Source organism: Littorina saxatilis, linkage group LG4 (genome assembly GCF_037325665.1).
Source record: "Littorina saxatilis isolate snail1 linkage group LG4, US_GU_Lsax_2.0, whole genome shotgun sequence".
In the NCBI taxonomy this organism is placed as follows: domain Eukaryota; kingdom Metazoa; phylum Mollusca; class Gastropoda; order Littorinimorpha; family Littorinidae; genus Littorina; species Littorina saxatilis.
This window is the reverse complement of record NC_090248.1, coordinates 52822492-52850033: the sequence shown is the minus strand read 5'-3', so window position 1 is coordinate 52850033 and position 27542 is coordinate 52822492. Positions and strand designations below refer to the sequence as shown.

General features: G+C 43.0%; 3 protein-coding genes and 3 long non-coding RNA genes across 9 annotated transcripts in view; 4 read left to right on the top strand and 2 right to left on the bottom strand.

Annotated features, from left to right (window-relative positions):
• Window positions 1-6086, top strand: part of LOC138963687 (tyrosine-protein kinase Fer-like) — a gene marked incomplete at its 5' end in the record, with an annotated part of 77823 nt that extends 71737 nt beyond the window's left edge. The window contains 3 exons of the mRNA XM_070335534.1: window positions 3065-3213; window positions 4784-4906; window positions 5125-6086. Of these exons, the coding sequence (XP_070191635.1) occupies window positions 3065-3213; window positions 4784-4906; window positions 5125-5264 (412 nt within the window). The remainder of the gene's footprint in view (window positions 1-3064; window positions 3214-4783; window positions 4907-5124) is intronic.
• LOC138965098 (uncharacterized) overlaps window positions 1-27542 on the top strand; it is a 267523-nt gene that overhangs the window by 120849 nt on the left and 119132 nt on the right. The gene's annotated exons all lie outside the window — the stretch shown is intronic.
• LOC138965099 (uncharacterized) overlaps window positions 1-27542 on the bottom strand; it is a 174407-nt gene that overhangs the window by 142648 nt on the left and 4217 nt on the right. The window lies entirely within an intron of this gene.
• Window positions 15343-18959, top strand: LOC138965068 (uncharacterized). 4 transcript variants are annotated; one of them, XR_011455286.1, is made up of 2 exons: window positions 15343-15704; window positions 17424-17786. XR_011455286.1 is itself a non-coding variant. In XM_070337188.1 (2 exons), exons 1-2 carry the CDS (start codon window positions 15465-15467, stop codon window positions 18628-18630), a joined length of 489 nt encoding a protein of 162 aa, XP_070193289.1. In that variant the 5' UTR covers window positions 15343-15464; the 3' UTR covers window positions 18631-18959. The 4 variants fall into 4 exon arrangements, 1 of the variants encoding a protein (XP_070193289.1); XR_011455285.1 differs by having other exon boundaries at window positions 17421-17786; XR_011455287.1 differs by lacking the exon at window positions 17424-17786 and adding an exon at window positions 16194-16334.
• Window positions 21272-23815, bottom strand: LOC138965067 (uncharacterized). Its single transcript, XR_011455284.1, has 2 exons — window positions 23744-23815; window positions 21272-22894 (listed from the first exon to the last, which is right to left on the bottom strand). It is a non-coding gene; the product is annotated as an uncharacterized lncRNA (long non-coding RNA).
• LOC138963686 (uncharacterized) lies at window positions 23914-27115 on the top strand. The gene is made up of 4 exons (XM_070335533.1): window positions 23914-24012; window positions 25098-25222; window positions 25936-26586; window positions 26641-27115. The coding sequence occupies exons 2-4, from the start codon at window positions 25098-25100 to the stop codon at window positions 27113-27115; spliced, it is 1251 nt and encodes a 416-aa protein (XP_070191634.1). The 5' UTR covers window positions 23914-24012.

Here is a 27542-nt window from a genome sequence, read left to right as displayed (position 1 = left end):
TGACCCCCGGGAACGGTATGTCGTCATTCCTCTCGCTGACTGAGAGGCGTGGCCTCTTCCTAAAAAAGGCCTGCCTCCTCTCTGGCTGTAAGGCTGGAACCGGTGTGCGCCACCACTGCCCCTGCCTGAAGCCGACTTGTAAGCTTCGCGCGCTGTGCGAACCTTTTTGTCAACATCTTCTCCAAACAAGTTGTCAGACCCTACCTCTATCTTTGCATTAGCGATAGAAGCGATGTCCTTTGGCAAGCAGGCTTGTAACTGGAATCTTCGTCTCTGAGAGAGTTCTAACTGTGCTGTACCCAAAAGAGCAATGACGTCACCATTTGCTGCGAGACCCTCGTTTGCCATTTTTAACACTGTTTCTTTGTCAAGATCGCCGGTCGTCTGGTTTGAAATTTCAAGCATGTCTGAATGAAGCTTGTCTGATGCATTTACTAGTGCGGCGGAGGCTTTAGACAGCAGTTTTTGAATGTTGTACAGGCGCATGTCATTTTTCCTTGCATTCCTGTCCACACTCCCTTTGTCAATTAGCTCCTCGTTTAAATGAGGAGCTTTAATTTGCTTGCAATTTTCTGGCACCAAGTGCTTGTCTAGTTTTTCTTGCAATTTCTGGTCTGACATGCGGACAGTGAATCTGTTTTCAACGATTTTTGCCAATTTCTCAGCAACTGGGGCCCCCTCTTTTTCTGCCAGCTCCAGGTCTAATTCCAGTGTGTCCAGAATATCAGGTTTACTTGTGTTACTGTTAGCGTTTTTCACCACCACTTGAAAAACGCTTTCCTCATCTTCCTCCTCGCCCCTGGCGAGCTCATTTTTGTCTTCTTCGCTGACCCTGTCAGCGCAAATGCCAGATATGTTACCGACCCTGTCGGAACTGGCTTCATTCTCGTGTTCAACACTGTCACTCTCTTCTAAGTGATGCATCCTTTTCTCCATACGATCAAATCGTTTCATCAACTCCGAAAACATTTCTTGCACTCCAGAGTTAGCGCCACTACGTGACAAATCTGCGCATTCCTTTTGTTCGCTATCTGACTCATCATGACTGAGATCCGCCATTGTCTTTCCGCTGTAAGCGTGGACGCAAATACCAATGAAAGAAAAACTGTTCACTCACCTAAACCATTGATAAATACAATCCAAAAAACTGTCACAATACACAAAACAATCCAATCAGCACATTCAAGTGCAGCTTTCCACAAATAGTTACACACACAAGAAGGATGTAAGCGATAATCCAAGAGATAAAATTTATGTCTGGTAGTAAAGCACTGCGTGCGTATTCAGTGAGGCTGCGCATGCGCGTTCTTCTATTCCTTGACGTAAACGTCCTGGCATGTTGAGGTTAAATGGTTACCTAAACTTGAATAGCATTCACCTAATGGAAGTCGCCGCGGATTTTCATTTCGCTCGATTAGCGATTACCGGTACTTTATTAGCTCTCTACTCAAGACTCGGCGCTTTTCTCTTTCATTCGCGAATCTTCGTTTGTCAACAAGTCGTCGTGACAAGCGTACAGAGAAACACCAGATGTATCAGGATCTCGCGCGCGCAAGATTTAGTTTTTTTGTGTCTCGCGATAGTTGGAGGAGCGAGAGCCGCCATGTTGTGTTTTCGTCTGCTCGAAATGTGCGCAAAAGTCGTAAATCATCCCAAAGAAGCTTATTCCGGGCGGGACTACATGTGTGTGTAGGTTAGAAATTGTGTGTGTGTGTGTGTGATATTTTTCTTCAAACTTTTTCACTTTTCTTCTTTGTTTCACTTGTTTATTCTCAGAGCCGATTTCGCCAAATACCGTACTTTCGTTTGCCTGGTTGTTTTGATTGATTGACACGATCCGATTATATTTTTTTTGACAGCGGCTAATATAGTGACGTAATCATGTGCCAAAATACTGGATCGGCTTCAGGATGGGCTTGTGAAGAAAAGTAGTCTAGGAATTTTTCTCGTCGTATTTTTCTCCACTGACCGCATTGAGCGTATTCTCGACAATCATGCGTACAAAATACGGCGAAATCGTATGGGTTCCCAGGTCTGTTTTACGTATAGGCCCATCATGATTGCAGAAACTCAAGTTAACAACAGCATTTCTACTCGGCGCGCGCGGTATGAGAATCACGGGTCGTAACTCTCTGGAATTGGTCATCCGCCGCCATGTTGGATGCCTTGCACGATCTCTGACAGTGCTTGAGCGTTGGGTGGCGACTCGCCAAAAGTGAAAATGACACGTTGTGGCCAAAAACTGCAGTCAGCAGGCACACTTTAGGATCCCTAAAGTTGTTTACCATCAGGGTGACAACTGGAAGGAAGTTACTGATCGGAGAAGACGATTATAACTGGTTATTTTTTGCTGTGTGCAGTGCGCTAATCAACAATTGTCCATCGGTTGTGCCTAGTGAACACTGTGATAGGATGCTTTGAAAATTATACTTTGCAGTAGTTACCTGAGCTGCATTGTACCTCATTTGCCTGTCTTGAGAGCTTTATCTTGTGAATTTTGGTGCACTGTCTGCATGGTAATTTGAGATAAAGAATAAATAAATGAATATAATAATGTATTCTTGCTTTACTTTTTATGTTGTGCTGTTGTGTTAAAAAGGCAGATCCCCTTTGGACTCATGCATGCACAGTTTTCTTCATTTTGTCTGCATACACAGTGAAATACGCAAAAAGAACAAGAGTGCAATGAAGAAAACTAACAAAGACGGCATCCAATATGGCGGCGCGAAGAGAGTATGAGCGGAGTTGTGCCCCTTAGGGCTAAAGCTAGCCGATCCATTTGATAACGTCACGCCGAGTAAGAAGAATGAATTGGACCTATATGACCGTTTTTACCCTGCCATTCATGCAGCTGTACGCGGGGGAAGCATTCTGAGTATTTTTGTGTTTCTATAACCCATCGAACTCTGACATGGATTACAGGATCTGTTTTGTGCGCACTTGGTCCTGTGCTTGCGTGTACGACATGAAGGGGGATAAGGCACTGGCAGGTGTGCACACAAGTTGACCTGGGAGATTGGAAGCTGTGGTATAACAACTAAAGTGACTGTTTTGATCATTTCAGAGATTTGGCGGCTCGTAACTGTCTGGTGGGAGATAACAACGTGATCAAGATTTCCGACTTCGGCATGTCACGCGAGGAGGATGAGTACACGATGTCTGAAGGCATGATGATCCCCATCAGGTGGACCGCGCCTGAGGCTCTCAACTTTGGTTCGTCAAAATACAAATAAAAAGACCAAAAAATATTGTTTTCACGTGTTTAACGAAGACGATACGAACAACCAAGTTATCGTCTTCCTTAAACACGTGTTTACAGTATTTCTTGGTCTTTTTATTTCCCAGTCACCATATTTGTTCTTTCAGTCAAAATACATTTTGTCAGTGGCTTTATATTCTTTTTCAAAGCATACCAGAGATTTGATAGGGCCATCAAGAATTGTTGATGGGATTTAAAAAAAAAGCGCTGACCTTTTGGAGCACAAATGTTGTTTTCAGATCAACTACTGCACAAGACCGCTGTCAAGCAAAAAAATACAGAGTTTAAAAGCGATTCACCATAATAGAAAACAAGTCGCGTAAGACGAAAATACAAATTTAGTCAAGCTGTCGAACTCGCAGAATGACACTAAACGTACTGCATTTTCTTCACCAAGATTTTTAACTCGTAGCATCGCCAGTCCACCGTTCGTGGCAAAGGCAGTGAAATTGACTAGCCAGAATAGCGCGGTAGTGGTTACACTGAGGAAGATAGCACGCTTTTCTGTATCTCTGTTCTGTTTAACTTTCTGAGCTTGTTTTTAATTCAAATATATCATATCTATATGTTTTTGGAATCAGGAACCGACAAGGAATGAGATGAAATTGTTTTTAAATCGATTTCGGAAATGTAATTTTAATCACAATTTTCATATTTTTAATTTTCAGAGCTTGTTTTTAATCCAAATATAACATACATATATGTTTTTGGAATTAAAAAATGATGAAGAATCAGATGAAATTGTTTTTGGATCGTTTTATAAAAAAAATTATTTTAATTACAATTTTACTGATTTTTAATGACCAAACTCATTAATTAATTTCTAAGCCTTCATGCTGAAATGCAATGAAGTCCGGCCTTCGTCGAAGATTACTTGGCCAAAGTTTCAATCATTGTCATTGAAAAATGAGGGTGTGACAGTGCCGCCTCAACTTTTACAAAAAGCCGGATATGACGTCATCAAAGACATTTATCGAAAAAATTAAATAAAGGCCGGGGATATCATTCCCAGAAACTTTCATGTAAAGTTTCATGAAGATAGGTCCAGCAGGTTTTTTCTGAATCGCTCTACACACACACACACACACACACACACACAGACACACACACACACATACACCACGACCCTCGTCTCGATTCCCCCTCTATGTTAAAACAAGTAGTCAAAACTTGACTAAATGTAAAAAGCATTGTAAAAGCTAGAGACTTCGTGAAGCATCAAGTAATGAAAGGTACAGCAAGTACCGGATCCACACTGACTCAATTTTGACACTTGTGGTGGAATTTGAAGATAACCACTACAAGGCTAAGTTTCACAAAGAGAAACTGGGTGCCACCCAAATGGACGGAACGCAGCCACAGATTGCTTGAAATTGAGATTTATTGTGATTTCAACCAATCAGACCAAGCAGCTTGTTCGAGTTTCTCTTCGTGCACCTCAGTCCTGAAAGACCCGAGTCGACTTATTTAAGTGTTACATGCATGTTTTATTAAGCAAATGAACCTTGTATCCTTTTCTTTCAGGAAAGTACACGTCCCTGTGTGATGTGTGGAGTTATGGAATACTCATGTGGGAGATATTCTCCGCCGGCCAGCAGCCGTACCCTGGGATGACCAATGCTCAGGCCAGAGAAAAAATTGAAGATGGTACGTACTGCCTCCCAACCAGCACCGGTGGAGGAATAAAATGAACGCATCTTGGAGAACATGCATCAGTTACAGGATTAAATCCCTGCCTCATCCCCCAATTGCTTGCATTTCAGTTATTAAAAGAACAACAACTTGTGTAAACCTGATATCACACAGCAAGCCAAGTATTATTTATTCTCTATTTTCATTTCATCTCGTCTCGCTTTCCTCACCAGGTTACCGACTGCCGCAGAACCCCCAGACGCCAGAGTCTGTGTACAAGCTGATGCTGCGATGCTGGGAGTACAACCCCGAAAAGCGACCCCACTTCAAGGACGTTTACGATGGCCTCAAGGACGCGCTCAAACGACTGTGAAAAGTGACCCTCTCCCTCCTTTTGACCCCTAACTCCCGTGTGAGAGTTGTGCAAAGGACGCTTCAGGGTGAGGGTCAAATTGCTGGGAGTACAATGCTGACAAACGCTGTCACTTCTAGGACGTTTAAGATATGGTCTCAAGGACGCGCTCAAACGACTGTGAAAAGTTATCTCCCCGCCATTCATCCTTCTTTACCCCAAACTCCCATGTGAGAGTTGTGCAAAGGGCGCTTCAGGGTGAGGGGTATTGCTGGGGGTACAATGCTGACAAACGCTATCAATTCAAGGACGTTTTTGATGTTCTAAAGGATGCGCTGAAACGACTGTGGAAAGTTATCCCACCCCCCCACCCCCCTTCATTTTACCCCCTAACTCCCATGTGAGAGTTGTGCAAAAGACGCTTCAGGGTGAGGGGTAAACTGCTGGGGGTACAATGCTGACAAACGTTGTCACTTCAAGGACGTTTACGATGGCCTTAAGGACGCGCAGAAAAGCCTGTGAAAAATCATCCCCTCTCCCTCGTTTTTACCCCCCAACCTCCATGTGTCGCATGTGCGAAAGACGCTTCAGGGTGAGGGTCAGATTACTGGGAGTACATGTGCTGCTGACCTTTGACCTCACTTCAAGGACATTTACGATGGTGTGAAGGACCCACCAAAACGACTGTGAAGAGACCCCGATGGCAGCTCCCCTCCCTCCTCCCTTATGCCCCCTGCTCCTCAACCCCCAATGTGCCAGGTGTGCAAAAGACGCTCCTGGATGAGATTTCGGCTGCAGCAACTTTATTCTGAAGACCTGCTGTGGACGCCACTCAGGAGATGATGTCAAAAGCTGACAAACGCTATACTCTTATTCTACTCTCTTAGACAATATGTGATAACCAGCAAGGTGCTGACTTTCGTTTGTGCATTGTTGATGGTGAATGCATATTAATTTATTTTTAATATACTTTCTTATGTGATAACCAATGTGCTGTATTTTCTCAGTTTTGCTGATGTTATACGCTTGGTACATATATTTACTCATTTTCCTTAAATAACATGTGATAACATTACTTCATAGCTGAGCACATGATTTTACCTATGGCACAACACAAATCCCTAGCCTCCCTCTCTGAGATGCGTTTGAAGACAGACTGTTAAAAGAGAATAAATGTATGTACATAATTATGATAGAATATTGATGTATGAATTGAAGAAATGTATAAGAACACAAGAATGTATGAATGACAAAGAACAAATGTTTATTTTTGAATGTTTTATGTATGTTTTATTACGGACACAAAAGCTCAGCAATGCAATTTCTCTTTTAGAGATTAATAAAGTTATTGTATTGTATTGTATTGTATTGTATTGTCCTGAAATGACTGAAAAGTCACCTGCCCCTCCTCTCTTATTTGTTTGGGAAATTCCATGACGTCATCTAATTAATATTAATATTGGTCACGTGTGTAAAACAACGGGACTGTCCGCCATCTTGTGTCACCAGCCTAGCACGTACACTGATGTAACTGAGTGGTTCCAGAAAGATAATAAACCTCACGCATAACTAAACTAAAGACTTGTTGTGTTAGTAGTATGAAGTGAAACTACAGCATCCAACACATGGTGTCAGAAGTGGGGTAATTCTAGGAACACAGTGACAGTGACAGTGACAATGGCTTTCAAACCACCTGCAAATTTCAACTTCAGAGAACCGGCAAACTGGCCGCAGTGGCGTGGCACGTTTCAACGCTTCAGAAAGACGAAGAGGTACAGGTTAGTAGCCTTATCTATAGCATGGGGTCCGATGCAGAAAGGATTTTTGAGCGTTTCGAATTAGCACCCGATGACGCGAAAAACTTTGATGTGGTGCTAGAGAAATATAACCAATACTTTCTACCACAGAAAAATGTCATCCATGAGAGAGCTACGTTCCACAAACGAAATCAGCGGGAAGATGAAAGCATCGAAGAGTATGTGCGCCAGTTATACGAACTCTCGGAAAACTGTGAGTTTGCCGACAAAGAAAATACGATCAGAGACAGACTGGTGTTGGGCATACGTGATCCGGAGGTATCAGAAAAACTGCAACTCGAAAGCACTTTGACATTACCAAAGGCAGTTCAGATCGCTCGTCAGAATGAACTGATAAAATCGCAGATTCAGGAGCAACGAGGCCAAGGAAAAACGTCTGTTGACTCCGTCAGGGGCAGATCTAGATTTCGGAGTGGAAAGTTCCGACAGCATACGAGGGGTGGTCAAAACAGTTTGACAGGTGAACAAAGACATATGAGGGGCAGTCAAAAAGTTTCAAGAGGTGGCAGTTTTTCACAGTTTTCTCAGCACAGTGATGGTCAAGAGTGTGGGAAATGTGGCAGAGACCATCCTAAAGATGGACAGTGTCCAGCACGCGGACAGCAATGCAGGCGATGTAAGCGAAAAGGACATTTTGCTCGTATGTGCCGCAGTGTTCGTGAGGTTGAGACAGAACATGAAGAGGATGAGTTTTTTGTGGATTCGGTGATTGCTGACAACTCAAAACCTTGGACGACAGTTCTGAAAATCAAAGACATTGAGGTCCAGTTCAAGATCGACACAGGGGCAGATCTGACTATCATCAATGAGAAGACTTTTGATCGTTTCAAGAACAAACCAAAGCTGTCAGCTACACGCGTACAGTTGAGCTCTCCAGAAGGAAGACTGAGTACAAAAGGAGAATTCTTCGCAAAGACAAACTTGAAAGGCCAGACATTCAACTTCAGAGTGATTGTTGTCAGGAACAGCCTAGGTAACAATCTCCTGAGCAGAAATGCAGCAGAGAAAATGGGTCTTGTCAAACGTCTGGAGGAAATTCATGCTGATGTTTTTGGAAAAACAGGACTTCTGAAGACAGAACCAGTCAAAATCAACATGAAACCTGGAACTCAACCATACTGTGTGACAACTGCACGTCGCGTTCCATTTCCTTTACAGAAGAAGGTGAAGGCAGAGCTTGAGAGAATGCAAGCAGCAGGCATCATAAAAGAAGTGAAAGAGACAACTGATTGGTGTGCGCCCATGGTCCCAGTCGTCAAACCAAATGGGAGTGTGAGAATCTGTGTCGACTTCAAAAGACTGAATGAAGGAGTGAAGCGACCCCACTGCATGCTACCAAATCTTGATGACATTGCACCGAAAATGGTAGGGTCAAAGTTCTTCACGACCCTAGACGCTTCATCTGGATTCTTCCAGATTCCTCTGCAGGAAGACAGCTCTCTTCTCACCACATTCATGACTCCGTTTGGTCGTTTTGCGTTCCAGCGAGTTCCGATGGGCATCTCTCTGGGGCCCGAGTGTTTCCAGACCAAGATGAAGGAGACACTAGAAGGTCTGGAGGGTTGCGACGCCATCATGGATGACACGATCATTTTTGGTCGTACCGAAGAGGAGCATGACAGAAGACTGGATGCAGTTCTCAAGAGGATAGAAGAAAGAGGACTGAAACTGAACAGAGAAAAGTGCAAGTTCAAGAAGACGGAAGTGAAATACTTCGGGCACATCATCAGTGAACACGGAGTTCGTCCAGATCCGGAGAAAGTCAAGGCAATCACAGATATGCAGCCTCCATCATCACTGACAGAACTCAGAACGGTATGTGGTATGTTTAACTACCTCAGCAAGTTTGTCCCTGGACTAGCAACAGATCTGAAGCCCATCACAGACTTAATGAAAGCAGATACAGCGTGGGCTTGGAGAGATGAACAGCAGAAGGCGTTTGAGGCGGTGAAAAAGAAGATTTCATCGACTTCAGCACTGGAGTTCTACCACCAAGACAGGAAGACAGTAGTGAGTGCCGACAGCAGTAGCTACGGAATGGGAGCCACACTTATGCAGTGGAAAGGTGGTCAGCTAGTACCGATTGCGTACGCATCCAGAACACTCACAGACGCAGAAAGACGTTATGCTCAGATTGAGAAAGAATGCTTGGCGTCAACATGGGCTTGCGAAAAATTTGCAAAGTACCTGATTGGCTTGGACAGTTTTGATCTGCTGACTGACCACAAGCCACTCGTTCCTTTGATGACCTCAAAGGATTTGGATCGTGCACCAGTTAGGTGTCAGAGACTCCTCCTGAGACTGATGCGATTCAATGCGAAAGTGCAGCATGTGCCTGGAAAAAACCTCGTCATAGCAGATGCACTTTCAAGAAGTCCGCTGACAGTCACAAAAGAAGACAAAGACTTGAGTGAGGTTGTGTCGGCGTACGTGGATTTTGTGGAAGAGTCTTGGCCCATCGCCGAGAGTCGCCTCGACGTCCTGAGAGCAGCAACGGTCCATGACGCTGAACTTCAGCAAGTGATCCAGTATGTCTGCAATGGTTGGCCTCAGTCGGTGTCAGCTAACTTGCAGGCCTACCAGCAAGTACAGGGAGAACTTTCACTCATCAGGGGCTTACTGGTGTGTGGAAAGAGAGTCGTCATCCCAGTGAGTGAACGTCCAGATCTCCTGAAGAAGCTGCATGAATCTCACCAAGGTCTCCACAAATGTCGTGAGAGAGCACAAATGAGTGTGTGGTGGCCAGGTCTCAGCCGAGATTTGAAGACATTCATTGAAAATTGCAGTGAATGCAGACAACATCGACCAAGCCAGCGGAGTGAGCCACTGAAACCAACAGTGCTTCCAGAGCGGCCCTGGCAACAGCTAGGGATGGACCTTCTCTCATTTGAGGGAAAAGACTACATGGTGGTTGTTGACTATTACTCCAGGTGGCTGGAAATTCTTCGTCTGACCAGTACCACATCAGCAGCAGTTATTGCAAAGCTACGATCGATCTTCATGACACATGGGTTCCCAGAAGTTGTGAAATCTGACAACGGTACCCAGTTCCAGAGCAAGGAATTCAGGGATTTCGCCAAAGAGTTTGACTTTCGTACCAGTACGAGCAGTCCAGTTTTCCCTCAGGCAAATGGGGAAGCTGAAAGCGGTGTGAAGATCGCCAAGAAGATTCTGCGACAGTCATCGCCAGACATAGCTCTGCTCAACTACAGAGCTACACCGCACAGCAGTACAGGTGTCAGTCCGTCACAGGCGCTGATGGGCAGGCAGCTGCGTACGCGACTTCCTGTGCTTCCGGAAGTTTTGGTTCCACGACCAGTCAGCGATGCAGACATCCGGCAAGCAGATCAACAGGCGAAAGACAACTACAAGTTCAGCTATGACAAGAGGCACGGAGCTACACCTCTGTCAAAGCTGGTACCAGGTGATCAAGTGCTGGTCAAGACTGACGCTGAAAGCACTTGGAAGAAGAAAGGAACAGTTGTGGCAGCTGATGCTGACAACCGTACTTATCTGATTAACTCACCCTCTACAGGTGTCCTCCGGCGAAACAGAAAACATCTGCAGCAAATCCCATCGCCGCGTCACGACATCATTCCTGTTTCACCAGAACATTCCCCAGCAGCATCAGATTCAAAGGACATCACTTCATCATCTGATTCCAAGGACATCGGAGATTCCAAGGACATCAACAGGCGTGTCACCAGAGCAGTTGGTGGCTACACAGCTGCTAAGCCTCTCCGTTACAGGGAGGAAGAAGTGTGTGCTGCCATTGTGTGATGGCAGAAAAGCAGAGCAAATTGTGGTGAAATTTGTGTGAAGTGCATTGAGCACTTGGTGGTGAAGTTTAGTTTATTCAAGTTTTATAATGCGATAGAACTTCAGGCGGAAGTGAATCAAAGCTTATGTTTTCTTTCTTTCGTTAATCTATCTTTCTTTCTTTCGTAAAGAAAACAAGAGCTTTGGTTATGAATGCGTGAAGTTTTCTCTATAATTTCATTTGTTCAAGTTTAGAGTTTTATTGGAATTGAGCGTTAAGTTCTATTTAATGCCAAGATGTATTCCTTTTTAATTTCTTTGCTTTTCAGTAGTAAAGGATGAAAGGAGAACTGGGCAAGCATGTGAATGACAGAGAGAGAAAGCATTATATAGAATGATGATTGGATGAGTATGAGAGGAGAGTGAATCTTAAGAAACTTTCCATAATTTTGCAAAATTTCGTTTTAAGCTTGTTTTTAATTAGATGTTTGTTTGTTTGAAAAACAAAGACTTTGCAGTGAGCTTTAAGGGACCTGAAAATTGGAAAACTGACTTTGTGAAAGTGTTTCTGTCTGAAAAAGAAATTTGAAAATTACATTGACATTATAACAGAGACATTTAAGAATAATGCATTTTTCCTTTTAAGGAGGGAGATGTTTGGGAAATTCCATGACGTCATCTAATTAATATTAATATTGGTCACGTGTGTAAAACAACGGGACTGTCCGCCATCTTGTGTCACCAGCCTAGCACGTACACTGATGTAACTGAGTGGTTCCAGAAAGATAATAAACCTCACGCATAACTAAACTAAAGACTTGTTGTGTTAGTAGTATGAAGTGAAACTACAGCATCCAACACATTATTGACCCCCAATAACCCACAAGTTTGAAGTATGCAAGATGCTTGTGGAGGAGGTTTTGGATGCTGGTACTTTATTCTGAATCCCTTGCAAGGACGCTCCTGAGGAGATGGTTTGGAGCTGTTATCACTTTTGCTCCTTCTGCTAAACTTTATTCCCAGCTTGATGACTGTGTCAAAGGTTTTGCCTTGATTTCTCACAGTTAGCAGTGTGTGCTGTACCTATGAGTTGCCATACACATCCACAGTTTCTAAGCTAGACTTTTTCAAAGACTGAACGTTTCAGGTACTCTGTGTGATGATGACCTTGCCACGTCTGTGCAGTGAAAGCCATCATGATCTAGCTAGCAGAGGTCACACAAAATTTCAAGCAAAGGCTTGGCAATCATAATTATGTCAGAAGTGGAAGTTATTTGAGCTGGCAGCTTACTCAGCCGGAGAGGCATGTTACTTTAATCAGTTTTGCATATGAACTTGAAACGGTCTACCACACAAACAATACTAAGTGGAATACCATAACTCCCCCCCCCCCCCCCCAGTCCATTTAAGCAGACGATCACTTGGAAATGTGTGAGAAAATGTGGAAGCTGCCAGGAAAAAAACATTTTGGAAGGTGCCTGAAGAAAATTTCTTGGAAGCTCGCTGCCTGGAATTTTTTTTTATGAAAGGTGCCTGCGGAAATATTTGTGAAAGCTAGCTGCCTGGACAAAATTTCTTGGAGGCTGCCTTTCCACTGTGAAATCTTCTTTCAACAATTAGCTTTCTCTGGAGTTTAGTTATTGTGCATATTTGTGAATTGTCAGACCTGGTCTGTTGCGTGGACGGGTCGAGTCTGAAGCGTGTCAGCACCACCACAGTTCTGACAGACAGATTCTCTTTGCGGCTAAGACTTATGAAACTCGCTTGGAGAGATTTGTGATTTTGTGCTAAATATTCACCACAGTGACTGAGTGAGGGGACATGCAGTACATCAGTTCTGCTGTACAGACTACTATCCTGTGCTACAGTGACGAGATGATTTGTGTTGTTGCTTCCTTCTTTTCAGGATGCCTTTTAGTGATATCCCCCCCCCCCCTTCTACCAAAAAGGAGGTGTACTGTACCAGACAATTTGGAGTAAAACTGAGATTTCTGCAGCTAGCACACTGAATCCTGCAAAGGATTCCCTCACCCCTTCTCTGCTGATCCACACTTGCAAGTAAAGATACAGGTGCAGGAACAGTAAAGACAGGTGTGGGAACAGTAAAGACAGGTGTGGGAACAGTAAAGACATGATGTGGGAACAGTAAAGACACAGGTGCAGGAACAGTAAAGAAGGTGTGGGAACAGTAAAGACAGGTGTGGGAACAGTAAAGACACAGGTGCAGGAACAGTAAAGACAGGTGTGGGAACAGTAACTACAGGTGCAGGAACAGTAAAGACACAGGTGCAGGAACAGTAAAGATACAGGTGCAGGAAAAGTAAAGACAGGTGCGGGAACAGTAAAGACAGGTGTGGGAACAGTAGGTGCAGGAACAGTAAAAACACAGGTGCAGGAACAGTAAAGACACAGGTGTGGGAACAGTAACTACAGGTGTGGGAACAGTAAAGACACAGGTGTGGGAACAGTAACTACAGGTGCAGGAACAGTAAAGACACAGGTGTGGGAACAGTAACTACAGGTGCAGGAACAGTAAAGACGCAGGTGCAGGAACAGTAAAGACAGGTGTGGGAACAGTAAAGACAGGTGCAGGAACAGTAAAGACAGGTGTGGTAACAGTAAAGACACAGGTGCAGTAATGGTAAAGACACAGGTGCAGGAACAGTAAAGACACAGGTGCAGGAACAGTAAAGACAGGTGCAGGAACAGTAAAGACAGGTGTGGGAACAGTAAAGACAGGTGTGATAACAGTAAAGACACAGGTGCAGGAACAGTAAAGACGCAGGTGCAGGAACAGTAAAGACAGGTGTTGGAACAGTAAAGACACAGGTGTTGGAACAGTAAAGACAGGTGTGGGAACAGTAAAGACACAGGTGCAGGAACAGTAAAGACGCAGGTGCAGGAACAGTGAAGACACAGGTGCCGGAACAGTAAAGACACAGGTGTTGGAACAGTAAAGACACAGGTGTTGGAACAGTGAAGACAGATGTGGGAACAGTAAAGACACACAAAGGTGCAGGAACAGTAAAGGTACACATGTGTGAACAGTTCATGCTGTTTTGACAGTAAAGGACAGAACGCTTGGCCATTTTCTTTATGCAAGTTGGCTTAGTTTTGAACACTTTTACCCACATCTTTCACACTGTGTGCTAAAATCTGTCGATTTATCAGGGTGTTTCGTCTCTGCGTGAATAATTATTTCATATAATACACGACGATAAGATGAAAAATGACTTTATATTTGTTTTAAAGTCTTGTACCTCCCTGTCATTGATCCCCCTTATTTCTCCCTCCCCTTTTTACCTATACCCACCCCCTTTACTCATACCCACACCCCTCTCCCTCCCCTGCGAAGAATGACTTTATTTCTTTCACAGTCAGATATCTCTCCCCTTGGTTCCCTTTATCCCTTCTTCTCTCTCCCCCCCCCCCCCCTTTACTCATACCCACACCCCTCTCCCTCCCCTGGGATGAATGACTTTATTTCTTTCACAGTCAGATATCTCTCCCCTTGGTTCCCCTTTTCCCTTCTCTCCCCCCCCCCCCCCCCCCCCTTCTCTCATACCTACGCCCCCTCTCTTCAATAATAAACCTTTTGCCTCCCAACTGACTTTGAATTGGCTGGGCATTTGCTGCATATTATATCAGGGCAGCATTTCTCATCATGTGCCTGGATCTACAAGTGTCAACATATCCCTCTCACTATACTACCGCAGCCAACTAAATAAGACCTCCGGTGTGTCTTACATGTCAGTTTGACCTTAAGTTTTACTGGTATCACTAGACAACAATGGTAATTTTATGGTTGAATAATTGACGAGATGAAACTTGTGAATGTTTTGTCTTTTCAGTTAAACGTTTCCATAAACTTGCCATTCTTGTTTTTTGTTTTTGTCCATATTGTGGAATCTTAGTACATCTTATCTGTTGTGAATTTGTGTTTTACTGGTGTTTCGGGGGAAGGAGAGATCAGTTGGGTGTGGGGGGTGGGAGATCGTCATGTCGGGTTTTTTTGCTAATTGCTTGCAGGATTGTTCGATCAATTATATTTTGACGTAGATTTTTCAACGCGGCCTGTGCTGAATTGTATATCAATATAGATTTTTGTATTTGGCCTACATGCAGTCATTTTGGATTGGATTTTTCTCAGTTGAGATTTTGGGCCCCCCGCGGGTTAGGGGGAAGAATTTACCCGATGCTCCCCTGCATGTCGTAAGAGGCGACTAACGGATTCTGTTTCTCCTTTTACCCTTGTGGCTTGTTAAGTGTTTATTGTATAGAATATAGTCAATTTTTGTAAAGATTTTAGTCAAGCAGTATGTAAGAAATGTTAAGCAGACCTGTTTACCCTTACGATTTTGGCGTAATTTATCACGATTTTCTGCAAAAAATACGCCATTCCGCTATCCGTGTCAAGACTACGATTTTCATAAATTAAAAAAAAGTTTAAAATTTTTTTATTTTTTTTTTATTAATTCACATGTTTGGCATTGGGTTTTTTTCAATGTCAAAATGGGGTGAAAAAGCACAGTCTCGTGTTGCTTACAGGCGAGCAAAGGCGAGAATATCTCGCGGCGAGCGCTCGCGTAGCTAGCAGCCTAAGCAACGCCCTTATTGAAAACGAGGCAGAGGCTAGCATATCAAGATGGCGTCGAATGATGTGCAAAAGTTCGTGCTATCTGAATTAGTCGATGACACTGAAACTGTGGGTGCACAAAGCTGCCAAGGCCACAGAAAAATAATGCAAGCAGTCGCAAACCAAACTCCAATCGACGTCCCGGACGCCTACATTGAGCGGAATGTGAACTTTGTGGAAATTACGGTGCCACGATACAACGAGTGTCAGTTCCGAAGCCACTTTTGGGTGAACAGGAACGTTTTTCAGGTAAGAATGCTTTATCTATTTTGGTTTACTCTGTATTAACATGCTAGTCACCCATTGCGTGATTACATTGATGGGAAACTCATCAACTGCTGTTAGTGTACTTTTTTTAGGGCCGTTATTTTACACTGGAGCCCACCCGTCCCTAGCGCCAAGTCTCTACTTTAAACGGCAATCTAAGGAAAGTTCTCACTTGTAGGTTCACTTTGCGGGCGACATGTATTCCCCGTCTTTGGTGTTGTTTTAAGTAAAGTGCGATTCTCCGTTAGTCCAGAACCTGCACGTCATTTTCACTGCGTCATATTTCCTGTAAATTACGTCTACTGTCTTGGTAAACCCAACCCTCCTAGTGGTCTCATTTTTTTTAACATCCCCCCCCCCCTTCCTGTTTTATCAAAGACCCCTTTTTATTACAAGATAGTTTAGAGAATACTACATAAACAGAGAAAAGAAGGCAAACAAAACCAGTGCCTTTGTCTATCGAAACCTCAGGGGCTGCTCCCATCCTGTTCAGGCCACCTCAAAAGGGCCTGTCCGACAGCCTGGAGATGACACAGCGTCGTTCCGCAAGGAGGATCCTGCACGACTTCAAACCCACAAGTAGTACAACGGAACTCGTCTCCAGGCTCAAGCTGGACCCCCTCATACAACGGCGCACCGCGACCAGGGCAACCATGATGTACAAAATCATGAGTGGACTGGTCGAGGTAGCCCCAAGGGAAGGCACACTGACACCGGTCCCACGATCAACCAGGGGGCACACCACCAGACTCCAGGTCCCACAGTCCCGCACCGACTCACACAGAACGTCGTTATTTCTGTCTGCAATCCGCCTCTGGAATAACATCCCCCAAGAGGCTGTGAGCACAGACTCGCCCCAGGCCTTCAGAACCATCGTCGAGGCCTGGCTCCGAGGTGCGAGCCCATAGGCACCCCCTGTCTAAACCCACTCCCTGTCTGCCCCCCTCCCCTCCCCACTAGATTCATCCCCTCTCCAGCCCCACTCCCTCCCCTCAGTAATAGACCCCCCCCCCCCCCTCTATCCCTCAGCAGTGATACAGGTAGATTCTATCGCTCTTGCTCCGTATTGTCCGTGCTGTTTTATTGTTTTGTCGGGGCCCGGTTGCTGCGCTTGGTAGCACTGGGTGGTAGACGAGCCCAGGGCCTGAATTTGGGCACCAGGGCAAATTGCGTAAAGCAAGCTTGCCTACCAACCCACCCATGTTTTTTGTTGTTGTTTTTTTTAGTTTTTTTTTTTTAAATTTCCAAAGGCACAATATCCACTTTATCTTTCACTCTAGGGTAATTAGGCGCACCAACCAAACTGAGGATTGTTGCCCTGTAAAGGGAATTCCTCATTATCGTGAAAAAGAAGAAGGCTTGCTGTGTGAGTGTGTCCTAGTCCTACCAGATTCACACGAGTTGTTTTTTTAAGTCGGCGTGGCTCGAGATCCGGCGAGCCGGATCCGGAGCCTGGGGGCTCAAACACCGGCAGTCACCAGTATCTCACACAATACTACTTTCCTATTTTTCACCTATCTGTCACTTGCCTTCATAGCTGCTCAATCGGTAGTGAAATGCACTAGAAATCTAACCATGGTTGGGTTCGGCTGGGACTTTAATTGTAAATTGTACAGACATGGGTAAACTGTCAGATAATTTGGAATAAAATTAACACTGTGATCTGCATATTTTAATGCAATTGTCTGTTCTTTACAGGAGATGTTATCCAGTGGCCACGGAGGTGTGACCTGGCGCGATTAGCTGGGAAATGGTCAGCAAGACCTGGTTTTCCTGGCGTCGTGGGAGCCATTGATGGGACTTACATTACGATACCAGGAACCAGGGATAAAAACAGGGACGCGTACATCTCTTTCAGATAAGTGGAATGTTAATGTAGGCAGAACTGAAAGGTTGGAGGACCTGACCATTATGGTGCCTGTGTATTTATCCCCTATTGTATTGAAATACTGGAGTAACAATAGCAGTATCATTTCATCATTGGAATCTACTGTAATTTTAATTAAGTCACTACATGCACACATGTATACATGCTGTGTATGATTTCTAAATTGAATCTTTGAATTTATACAAATTATAGACAAGTATTTGAAGTTTTTTTGTGTTTTTAAGTATGGAAAATATTTATTTTTGTAACCGAGATTGGGAGTTGAGACAAGTATGACGGTGTGTGGATTAATTCCAAGAAAACACCATCATGAAAATGTACATACACATCGTTCCTCCGACCTTTCTTTTTCTTTTTTTTAGATACATGTCATATCCCGCTTTTTGTGAAAGTTGAGGCAGCACTTTCATGCGCTCATATTCTGATCAAATTGATTAATATTTTGGTCAAGCATTCTTTGACTACGCATGGATAATGGGGATGTATTTCAGCTTCGAATTCATGAATTTATATTATTCGTTATCATTTCATATATATATATTATATATGCATGTCATATTTACGCTCAAAATGCACTGAATTATAAATAAAATATGGGACATTAGGCACCTCATTCCCATGTTTTGCAGAGACGAGCTGGACCCAGTTCAGTCTTACGGTTTAGGCTAACAAAGCAAGTTAGGACATGTATGTTGTCTATGTGGTGGTTGGTTTTTAGTTTCTGGCCGATAGATGAATTATTTTTATATTGCTTTACGCGACTTGTTTCAGGTTGTTTGCGACAAAGATCTCCTCTTCCTGGATGTGTTCACGGGCTATGACAGCCGAGTCTTCCGCAACTCGGATCTCGTTGGAGTCGCAAGTAATCTGCCTCCGGAATTCCATGTGATTGGGGACTCAGCCTACCCTCTCTGCGACTACCTGCTGGTTCCATTCTGCGACAATGGCCATCTGAAACTGCCTGCAACAAAGCCCAGGCAAGGACCAGAGTCGACGTGGAGCGTGCCATTGGTTTGTTGAATGAAAAATTCCGCAGACTGAAAGATCTCGACATGACTAACATCCGGGAAGTTCCAACATTCATTTTCTCAGCATGTGTTCTACACAACTTTATCATTTTAGACAATGGCGTCGACGAGGATGACATCGACTTGTCGGACAGTAACGATGAAGACGAGGAAGGAGGCCAATGTGGTGGTGATCACTGCATGTCTGCACACAAAGAAGACTGGAAATTGCAAATGTTCTTTCTTGATAACTGTTGTGTTTCAGGGAAGTGTTGAGTACAGTCCACCGTATATCATTCTACGAGGCTGTATTTCTTGTAAATAACAAGTCCTGGCAGTGTGTATTGAGTTGCATATTCGAATGCGTTGTGTAACCTTCCATTTAAATTTTAATGTGAAGAAATAACTGGGTAAAGGTTGAGTTCCTGGTGAGATCTTTCTGACTCACAAGAAACATACTTACTGCCAAATGTTCAAATATGGAACCAAGTTATTTATTTGTTCAGTTTAATGTCATTTACGTTATAAGCTGATCAGACGCACCAAAGATGCTAATTAAAGAATATGAGTTTACAGAAAGGAGGAGACAACCCAAACGAGAACAGCGAGGTCGAAAAACTGTGACCCTAAAACAAGAGTACAAACAATAATAATCAACAAAGCTAACATCATACCTGGAAAAACCCACAACGTAGTAAATAAAACAATACTGATTGATAGGGCCCAAGAAAAATAGGTGTGGTTACGATAACCCGACCTACCCTATTTTTGGGGGCCGACCCTATAACTTTTTATTACATTTGTCACAACAACAAAAAACAAGAAGGGCAAAGCCCATACGACTCACATGCTTTACACATTTTTCCTACCAAAATACATGTGACCTTGACCCAAGGTCAAGGTCATCCAAGGTCATGCAACACAAAGCTGTTAATTCAAGACATAGGAAGTAAAATGGTGCTTATTGGCTCTTTCTACCATGAGATATGGTCACTTTTAGTGGTTCACTACCTTATTTTGGTCACATTTCATAAGGGTCAAAGTGACCTTGACCTTGATCATATGTGACCAAATGTGTCTCATGATGAAAGCATAACATGTGCCCCACATAATTTTTAAGTTTGAAACAGTTATCTTCCATAGTTCAGGGTCAAGGCCACTTCAAAATATGTATACAATCCAACTTTGAAGAGCTCCTGTGACCTTGACCTTGAAGCAAAGTAAACCAAACTGGTATCAAAAGATGGGGCTTACTTTGCCCTATATATCATATATAGGTGAGGTATTCAATCTCAAAAACTTCAGAGAAAATGGGAAAAATGTGAAAAATAGCTGTTTTTTAGGCAACATTTATGGCCCCTGCGACCTTGACCTTGAAGCAAGGTCAAGATGCTATGTATGTTTTTTGGGGCCTTGTCATCATACACCATCTTGCCAAATTTGGTACTGATAGACTGAATAGTGTCCAAGAAATATCCAACGTTAAAGTTTTCCGGACGGACGGACGGACGTCCGGACGGACGGACGGACGTCCGGACGGACGGACGGACGTCCGGACGGACGGACGGACGGACGACTCGGGTGAGTACATAGACTCACTTTTGCTTCGCATGTGAGTCAACAAAAAAAAACCAAGAAAACGAGTGCAGAAAACGCAATGAAAGCGAAAGCGCTCGAGTCGTCATGCAAGGGAAATTAATAAAAAGGCCCAACAGACGCTTGCCATGACAAAAATGGCGGCATCTTCTTCGGTTGCGAGTGCTACACGCTTGGTTGCTCTGCTATTAAGAAAAAAAAGTTAAAAAAAAAGAAAAGTGATTGCCTACCTTCCTACCCTATTTATTTTGGCTATGTTACCTTAACCACACCTATTTTTTTTTTTGTTTTTGTTGCCTAGTTGGGAACGCAAGACAACAAAATTATGGTTATCTTACAGTTACACACAAGCTTTAGTGATTCACGATGTTAAAAAGAAATTGATAGAAATTCCTCTGAATTAAACGCCATCAATTCCAAATGTTCAAGTTTAAAATTGGTTAGAACTGAAGCACTAATTGTTTAATTTAGATCAATGTCAATGATGACCAGCAAAGTCACAATCTTCCCAATTTAATATGATAAGCATCAATGCCTGAAGCACACTGAATTTTGACCAAGATTGTGCTACTCATAAAATACACAAGCCTATTCTTGCCACTCAATGATTATACAGTGAGACTTGTCTTCACATATTGTTGTTATTAATCAATGAGCTATGTGTAGCTCCAACCTAAACAACCAGAAGATTTACCTTCATTGTAAATGTTGTTTGTCCTTCGTTTTTGAAGATGACCGCAGACTCATGGTACGCCTGGATGTCTCGTCTGATGTGTCCGTAGATAACTGATGATCTTATCCGGGCCAGGATTCCCTTCCCGCATGTGAGTGTTCAGCTGCTGGCTGCTCTCTAGTTTTCCGGATTGTGCGCTTTTGCTCTGCAATGTGGATTGTTCTCTTTTCCACTCTCTGGGCACTAATAATTATAGCTTATACTACGCCATTTCGGTCTGTTGCTCTCGAGATTGGAACTGAATATCAAGGGTTTTTAGAGAAGTTTTTAGTGTGTCCTTATAATTATATCTTTACTTTTGCCCTCTAACATCACATTTTTCAGACAGAGTTCACCATGAAGGAGCTTTGGGATGCAGTGATCCAGCATGCGACATACATGTCCTGCCCATGCTATTTATTTAATTGATTTAAACCGGATCTACTTACAATCACTCAAATCTGTTAATCCATCCATTATTTTAATCTTCAACAAATAAATTGTGTGTGTGTGCCTCAAGACCAGTTACTGTCCTTACATGAAATTACTGCCCTTACATCAAAATATAACAACAATGTGACACACAAAGTGTTGGATACAAATGTTGTGTTGGCTACATATTGTCTTGATTAAGAAGGGAACAGCTTAATTGCTTTCAGGGAATAAATGTCTGTAGCAAAATGGCATTTCTTGTGGAGGCTTTTAATCTTGTGATGTCTTGTTTGCAAATTTCATTCATTCATTCATTTATGCCTTTGACCCCGTCCGGGGCATAGGCCGCCAACAAGAGCTCGCCAGGCACTCCGATCCTGTTTGCGAATTTGCCTTATCATTATGTTCTATTTGTACAAGGTCATTTTTTTTGTTCAATTTCAGTTGGATGTACAACTCAAATTATGTCTGTGCGTCTCATCAGTAAGCTTTTGTCATTGTCAGAACAATACATCAAGTCTTCAAGGCTCCCGTAAGAACTCGACAAACAGTAACACAAACTCACTCACTCTGTCACACACACAGAGTTAAAACTAACGCATCATATCAACTCCATGTATAATTTTCTAAAGAAAGCAAACAGATAAAATGACTGTGTGAATGTTTGTTGTTGGTGCAGTTGTCCCCTCACTTGCACACAGACACACAGACACACACACACACACACACACACACACACACACACACACACACACACACACATACACACACACACACACTTTTAAACTGCATCAGCATAATAATCATGGCAAAGCTTGTCTACAATCATTAACCTACCCAAGAGCTTGCGTAGCAAGATAATGTATTCTTGAATTTGTCATACGACTAAGAGTTAAAGATATGGGCGTCACAAGGTTCACACTCAGACATGTTCACATGAGGGTCCGAAGTCTGTGATATTTTCCAGTGACAGAATGTCCTGCTAGCCACCAGCTCCGCACGCTTGGGCATGAATGCTCATCAAGAAGACCATTGACAATTATCTCTCATACTGGCTATGTGAAAGGTATGAAGGTCAATGACAGAAAAAACATGTACTTCCTCACTGCAGCCCTGGGAAGCTTGTTAATCCTGTCCCACTCAATTCTCGGGATGTTCCTGTGGTAGCACAGCCTCTTGCTCAGAGTACATAATGCACTATGTCTTTGTATCACAGAGTTGTAATGTTAATTTGTAAGGACGTCCTTTCCTGGAACAAATGAAGAGTTTGATTTCAACGCTGCAGTGTTCTCTGCCCTGGATTGTAGCTTACCCGTCAGCAGTAGATGAGAGTAGCCTACTGTGTTCATTTGGAAATCTACCATCAGCTTATTTGTCTTTTGCACTGTATACACAATCAGCAATAGGTGACCACTTTTTCCACTGCTGTCCTCAGTCATTATACTTTTCATCAAGACTTGTCACAATGCCGAGTGGATCTAAATTCGGAAAGTCTTCATGTGGCGATGGCATATCTGACGTAGCGTCGATCTTCTTTCTGAAACAAAAGGCAAAATGCGATTAGTTGTGATGACTAAAACCTACACAGATATAAACAGTGTTTTGATACTGAATAGTCGGGTTATACAAACCACCTTTACCTATGCAGTATGGGAACCGTAAAATATGCGAAACATGTCAACTGGTTCTTACAATAATTTTGACGGGCAACACAGCCAACACACTATTCACAGTCCATTTTGATGAGTAACTGGGGTACTCTCTGATAGTCTCGTTTGAGTGATAACGATCAACTCTCTCTCTCTCTCTCTCTCTCTCTCTCTCTCTCTCTCTCTCTCTCTCTCTCTCTCTCTCTCTCTCTCCATACACACACACACACCACAACTGAACACAGACAACACGTACACAACGCACACACTGACGAATGCACACACACGCACACACTCTCTATAACTGCACGCACACTCTCCGTCTCTCTCTTCAAAACACACACAAACACTGATGTACACACACACACATACACATGACACGCGCGAGAGATAAGTCCAAAAAGGGAAGACGTCACGATGCATTGACGTCAAAGGTCTACTTGCCCTACTCGAAATTTATACCCGCATACACTACAGCGGCATTTGGTGGCGTTTGATCAAACATTGAATATGTAGAGAACACCCACCGCAATCAACTCAGTATGTCCCCAAAGTTTGGTAAGTTTCTGTCCCCAACTGTAGCCACAGTTTGACATACAAAAAATCCTTCTTTATTATGTGTAAAAATTCTCAACGACGAAAGTCATCTCAGTATATGTTCGAAAATAATCGCTGGGATTACAAAGAAACACTGTTCTGCGCTTTAACTTGGACAAAAAGTTAATGACATCACTTACCACTTTTCAGCTTCTCCCAATTCGCTTTGTTGACATCGCAATTGAAAAAACTGTTGTCCTCAAACATGAAACCAGAGACATACATACATACATACAGAGATGCGAAGCGAGGCCGCTCGCGTGAACTCTCGGGTTACCGCGCTTGAACCGCGAGACCTTCTGCGATTGTCAGCCATCATCACGTACCACGTTGTTGTTCCTTGCTCATTGAAGTGCTTTTCTGTCACATTTCTTTTGATATTTCCAGCGTCATACGAGAGATATCAGTGGTAAGTAAACTTGATTCATGTTATGTAGCTTCAACAGTGTGTACACGAACGCATTTAAGAGGATTGGGTTCCCGAAGTGGGCAAAAAACGGTTCCTTCGGTTCTTGCGGCCATTGTTTCTAAGTCCATTGTGCGTGGAGGCAATGTTTGGGAGCTAATATTTTCTTTTGTGCGCAACTTTACTTTCCCTTAACTGGTAATTGCATTACTGGTGTGTACATTAATCTGTTTGTCTAATTTTTGACGCGCTGTAATTAAATTTGATGCTTTTATGTCTCTCTTAAAAGTGGTTCTCGCACTTACACTGGCGTGTGGATAAAAAGTTACAAGTTCGTAATGGAGAAATTGCTTACTTTTGGATTCATCTTCTAATCACCAAATGATGCAATAATTTTCTTCTTGTGATTTTCTGTTTCTCTTGAGTACAAAGAATGAACATTTTGCAAGTTTTATTATGTATGATTTTCTATGAAACAGTTATAATTCTTTAAAAACACAACAATTATCAACGTTTACCTTTAAATGGTTATTTTTCTCTAAATTATGGATGCAAAAACGTTTTATTCAACTGTCCATGGTTTTTTTGGGGTAAAGTAGACACTTGCACAAGTATGCATTCTTCCCATAAAAAATGTCACTTTTATTGTCAATTTATTATTTATATTTTATTTTGGAGTGCAAAGTTTGGTAAATTATAGCTCAGTTTGCAGGATCTATGCTAATGTGTGAGGTATGCCAGAGACTGACTGATTGCAATTAATTGAGAAGTTCTGCAAAGAAAGTGGACATATTACATATCGATTGAAACATCTTTTGACAAGCAGTTCAATGGCACTATGTACAGTCCTGTTATTTTTTATTTGAAAAAGTAATTCATCAAGAAAAGTTTTCAATAATCATTTTCTTGCGCACACAAAAGTCATTCTGTCCCTATTCCACATAAATATCCAGTTAAAACTTGAAAATATGCAGTCACTGAGTCAGGATACATACACTGATCAATACAGGACAGTAGATTATGCCACAGAATGGATCAGGCTGTTTAGTGCTTATTATTTTATTTTTGTATGTGTTTACTTTTTTCAGATGCCAAGACGGCGGAACCGTATTGGCACGAAGCCGAAGGGTGCAAGATCAAAGCAGAATGCAGCCAGTAAAAGGAATGCAGAGACGAAACGACAACTGCTGCAGCTGGCTGAACTGGAAACTGAGTGAGTACTAATAGATGTATGGCATATTTCCAAAGTATGCACCATTACTATTAGTAATTTAAGGCAACAATAAAAAAAGGACGAGGTTTTTCACTTTTTGTATCTGATTTTCAACAGGCGCTTTTTTTTTCTCTTTTTCTTTTAAGAAGGGTTTGAGGTTGAGGAATGCACATTCTGACCTATGTGTAGGTGTTGTTACTAGACCTTGGCTTTACCTTCAGAGATGTAAACTTACTTTTATTTTGTATTCAATATGTTTTGACGCCACAAAAACGGGGGGGGGGGGGGGGCTAGGAAATGTTTACTAATACATGTATTTTCAATCCAGGTAGCCCCTGTCCATACCTTCAGCTTCAGGGTGACTGTAAAGTGTGCACTACATTGGGGTATGCACGTTAAAGATCTCACGATTGACAAAGGGGTCTTTCCTGGCAAAATTGTATAGGCGTAGATAAAAAATGTCCACCAAAATACCCGTGTGACTGGGAATAATAGGCTGTGAAAGGTGGATGCAGCGCCTATAGGCTGTTGATCTACTGGCCGATGTGAATGCGTGATATATTGTGTAAAAAATTCCATCTCACACGGCATACGCGCTTTGAACTTCAGATAAGGCGCTATATAAATACCCATTATTATTATTATAAAGCTACAACTTGTATTTATTTTTAAGTGGTCTTTCAAATAACAATTTCTTCTTTTTTCTAATTCAGTACAGATCCAGCATGGACCTGGGGGGATTTTCTTCTGGGTGTGGAGGACGGAGCCAATCCTGCTGAATCCATCATCGAAGACGAGGTTGCTATGGAGCTGACGGACTTGGATGGGGACACTGCACAAGGGTTCTTCGTGATTGTTGGGGAAAAAGCATTCCGCTATGAGCCTGACCAAGATGTTGATGATCTTGCAGCATCACTTCAAGCCAGTTGTCGTCGTCAAGTCTTCCAGAAACTGACTCAGGATGTGAAGTCTGCCTTTCAAGATTCTGATTCTGTTTGTGTCTTGCTGCTGAAAGAGTGTAAGCTGCGTCTTACTAGCATGTATGATTCAAGCATTCCAAGCTTGAAATTTTGCTTGTCAATCAGTGATGACTTGTCGCCTTCTCTGGTTGTACATCAGGGTATCATTCCGCCTACCGATGACTTCTGGATTGGACTGCCTCGGTATTTGTTCACTGCGACAGATGTTTTAAAGGTACTGGACAAGGTTGAAAACTGGTCTATCTGCAGTGGAAATTGTGAAGAAGAGTTTCAGTCACTTGTACCTGTAGGAGTTCCTTTCTGCGACACAACCATGAAGCGAGCTGCATACAAAGAAAGTGTGTATGGTGCCACAGGTTGTGAGACAACCATCAGATCAACGAAGTGCCATCTTCTCATCAGGAGTGGCGGCAGATGCTAGTTCTGTAGTCTGTACAGAAAAACGCTATGGAAAGCGGTGTATAGAAACAAGGCGAAAATGGAGGCTCCTCAAGACAACAACCTCATGTCATCAAAAATCCCCCATGCGCGGATGAGTCGAGATGACTTGTGCTTGAAGGTTACTCAGCTCAAGGAGGCACACAGGTCCCTCTGTGGTGAACTAGACAGGCTGAGACGGGATGTGTTCAAGGAAATCAAGGACAAGGGACAGACTCTCAGTGAAGTGGACGATTTCGATCTGGTAAACATGTTGAAGTCATCAAAGTCTGACGTTGAAAGTGCCTATCCTGATGAAAACTCACTCCCAAGGATTTTCTGGGAGCAGCAGTTGAGACACGCAAATAACAAAACTGCAAGGTGGCATCCAATGGTGATTAGATGGTGTCTGTACATGCGCAGCAAGAGCGCAAAAGCATATGATGCCATGCGCGCGGGATATGGGATTTGCAGACCTGTTTACACTACACATTGAGCGTAGTAAACTACGATTTTGGTCCCCAAACTACGCAACTACGCATGCTTGTCTTATACTACGCAAACGTTTCGTTTCGACTACACATTTTGACATTTTGAATACGCAAAAACGCGAGCGAGTTCCGATCCATAATTTGTACTAACCGGTTGTGTACTGCGTGCAAAACATGCCCGGCGCCCGCGAGAGTAGCGTAGTCAGTTGGTCTTGCTGCTGTTATTACAACTATCGCGGGCGTTTCAGCACATACTTTTCTGAACGCGGTCACTTCGTAGCTCATTCTTTCTGGAGGGAAAAAAATGGCTACAGCGACGAACACGGATTCAGAAGACTTTGGCGATCAACCGCCACGGAGCAAAAAAAAGAAGCTTGGTCAAACTCCCAGCAAGGCTTTTCTGCCAAAGTACTATGAGGAGCATCCATGCCT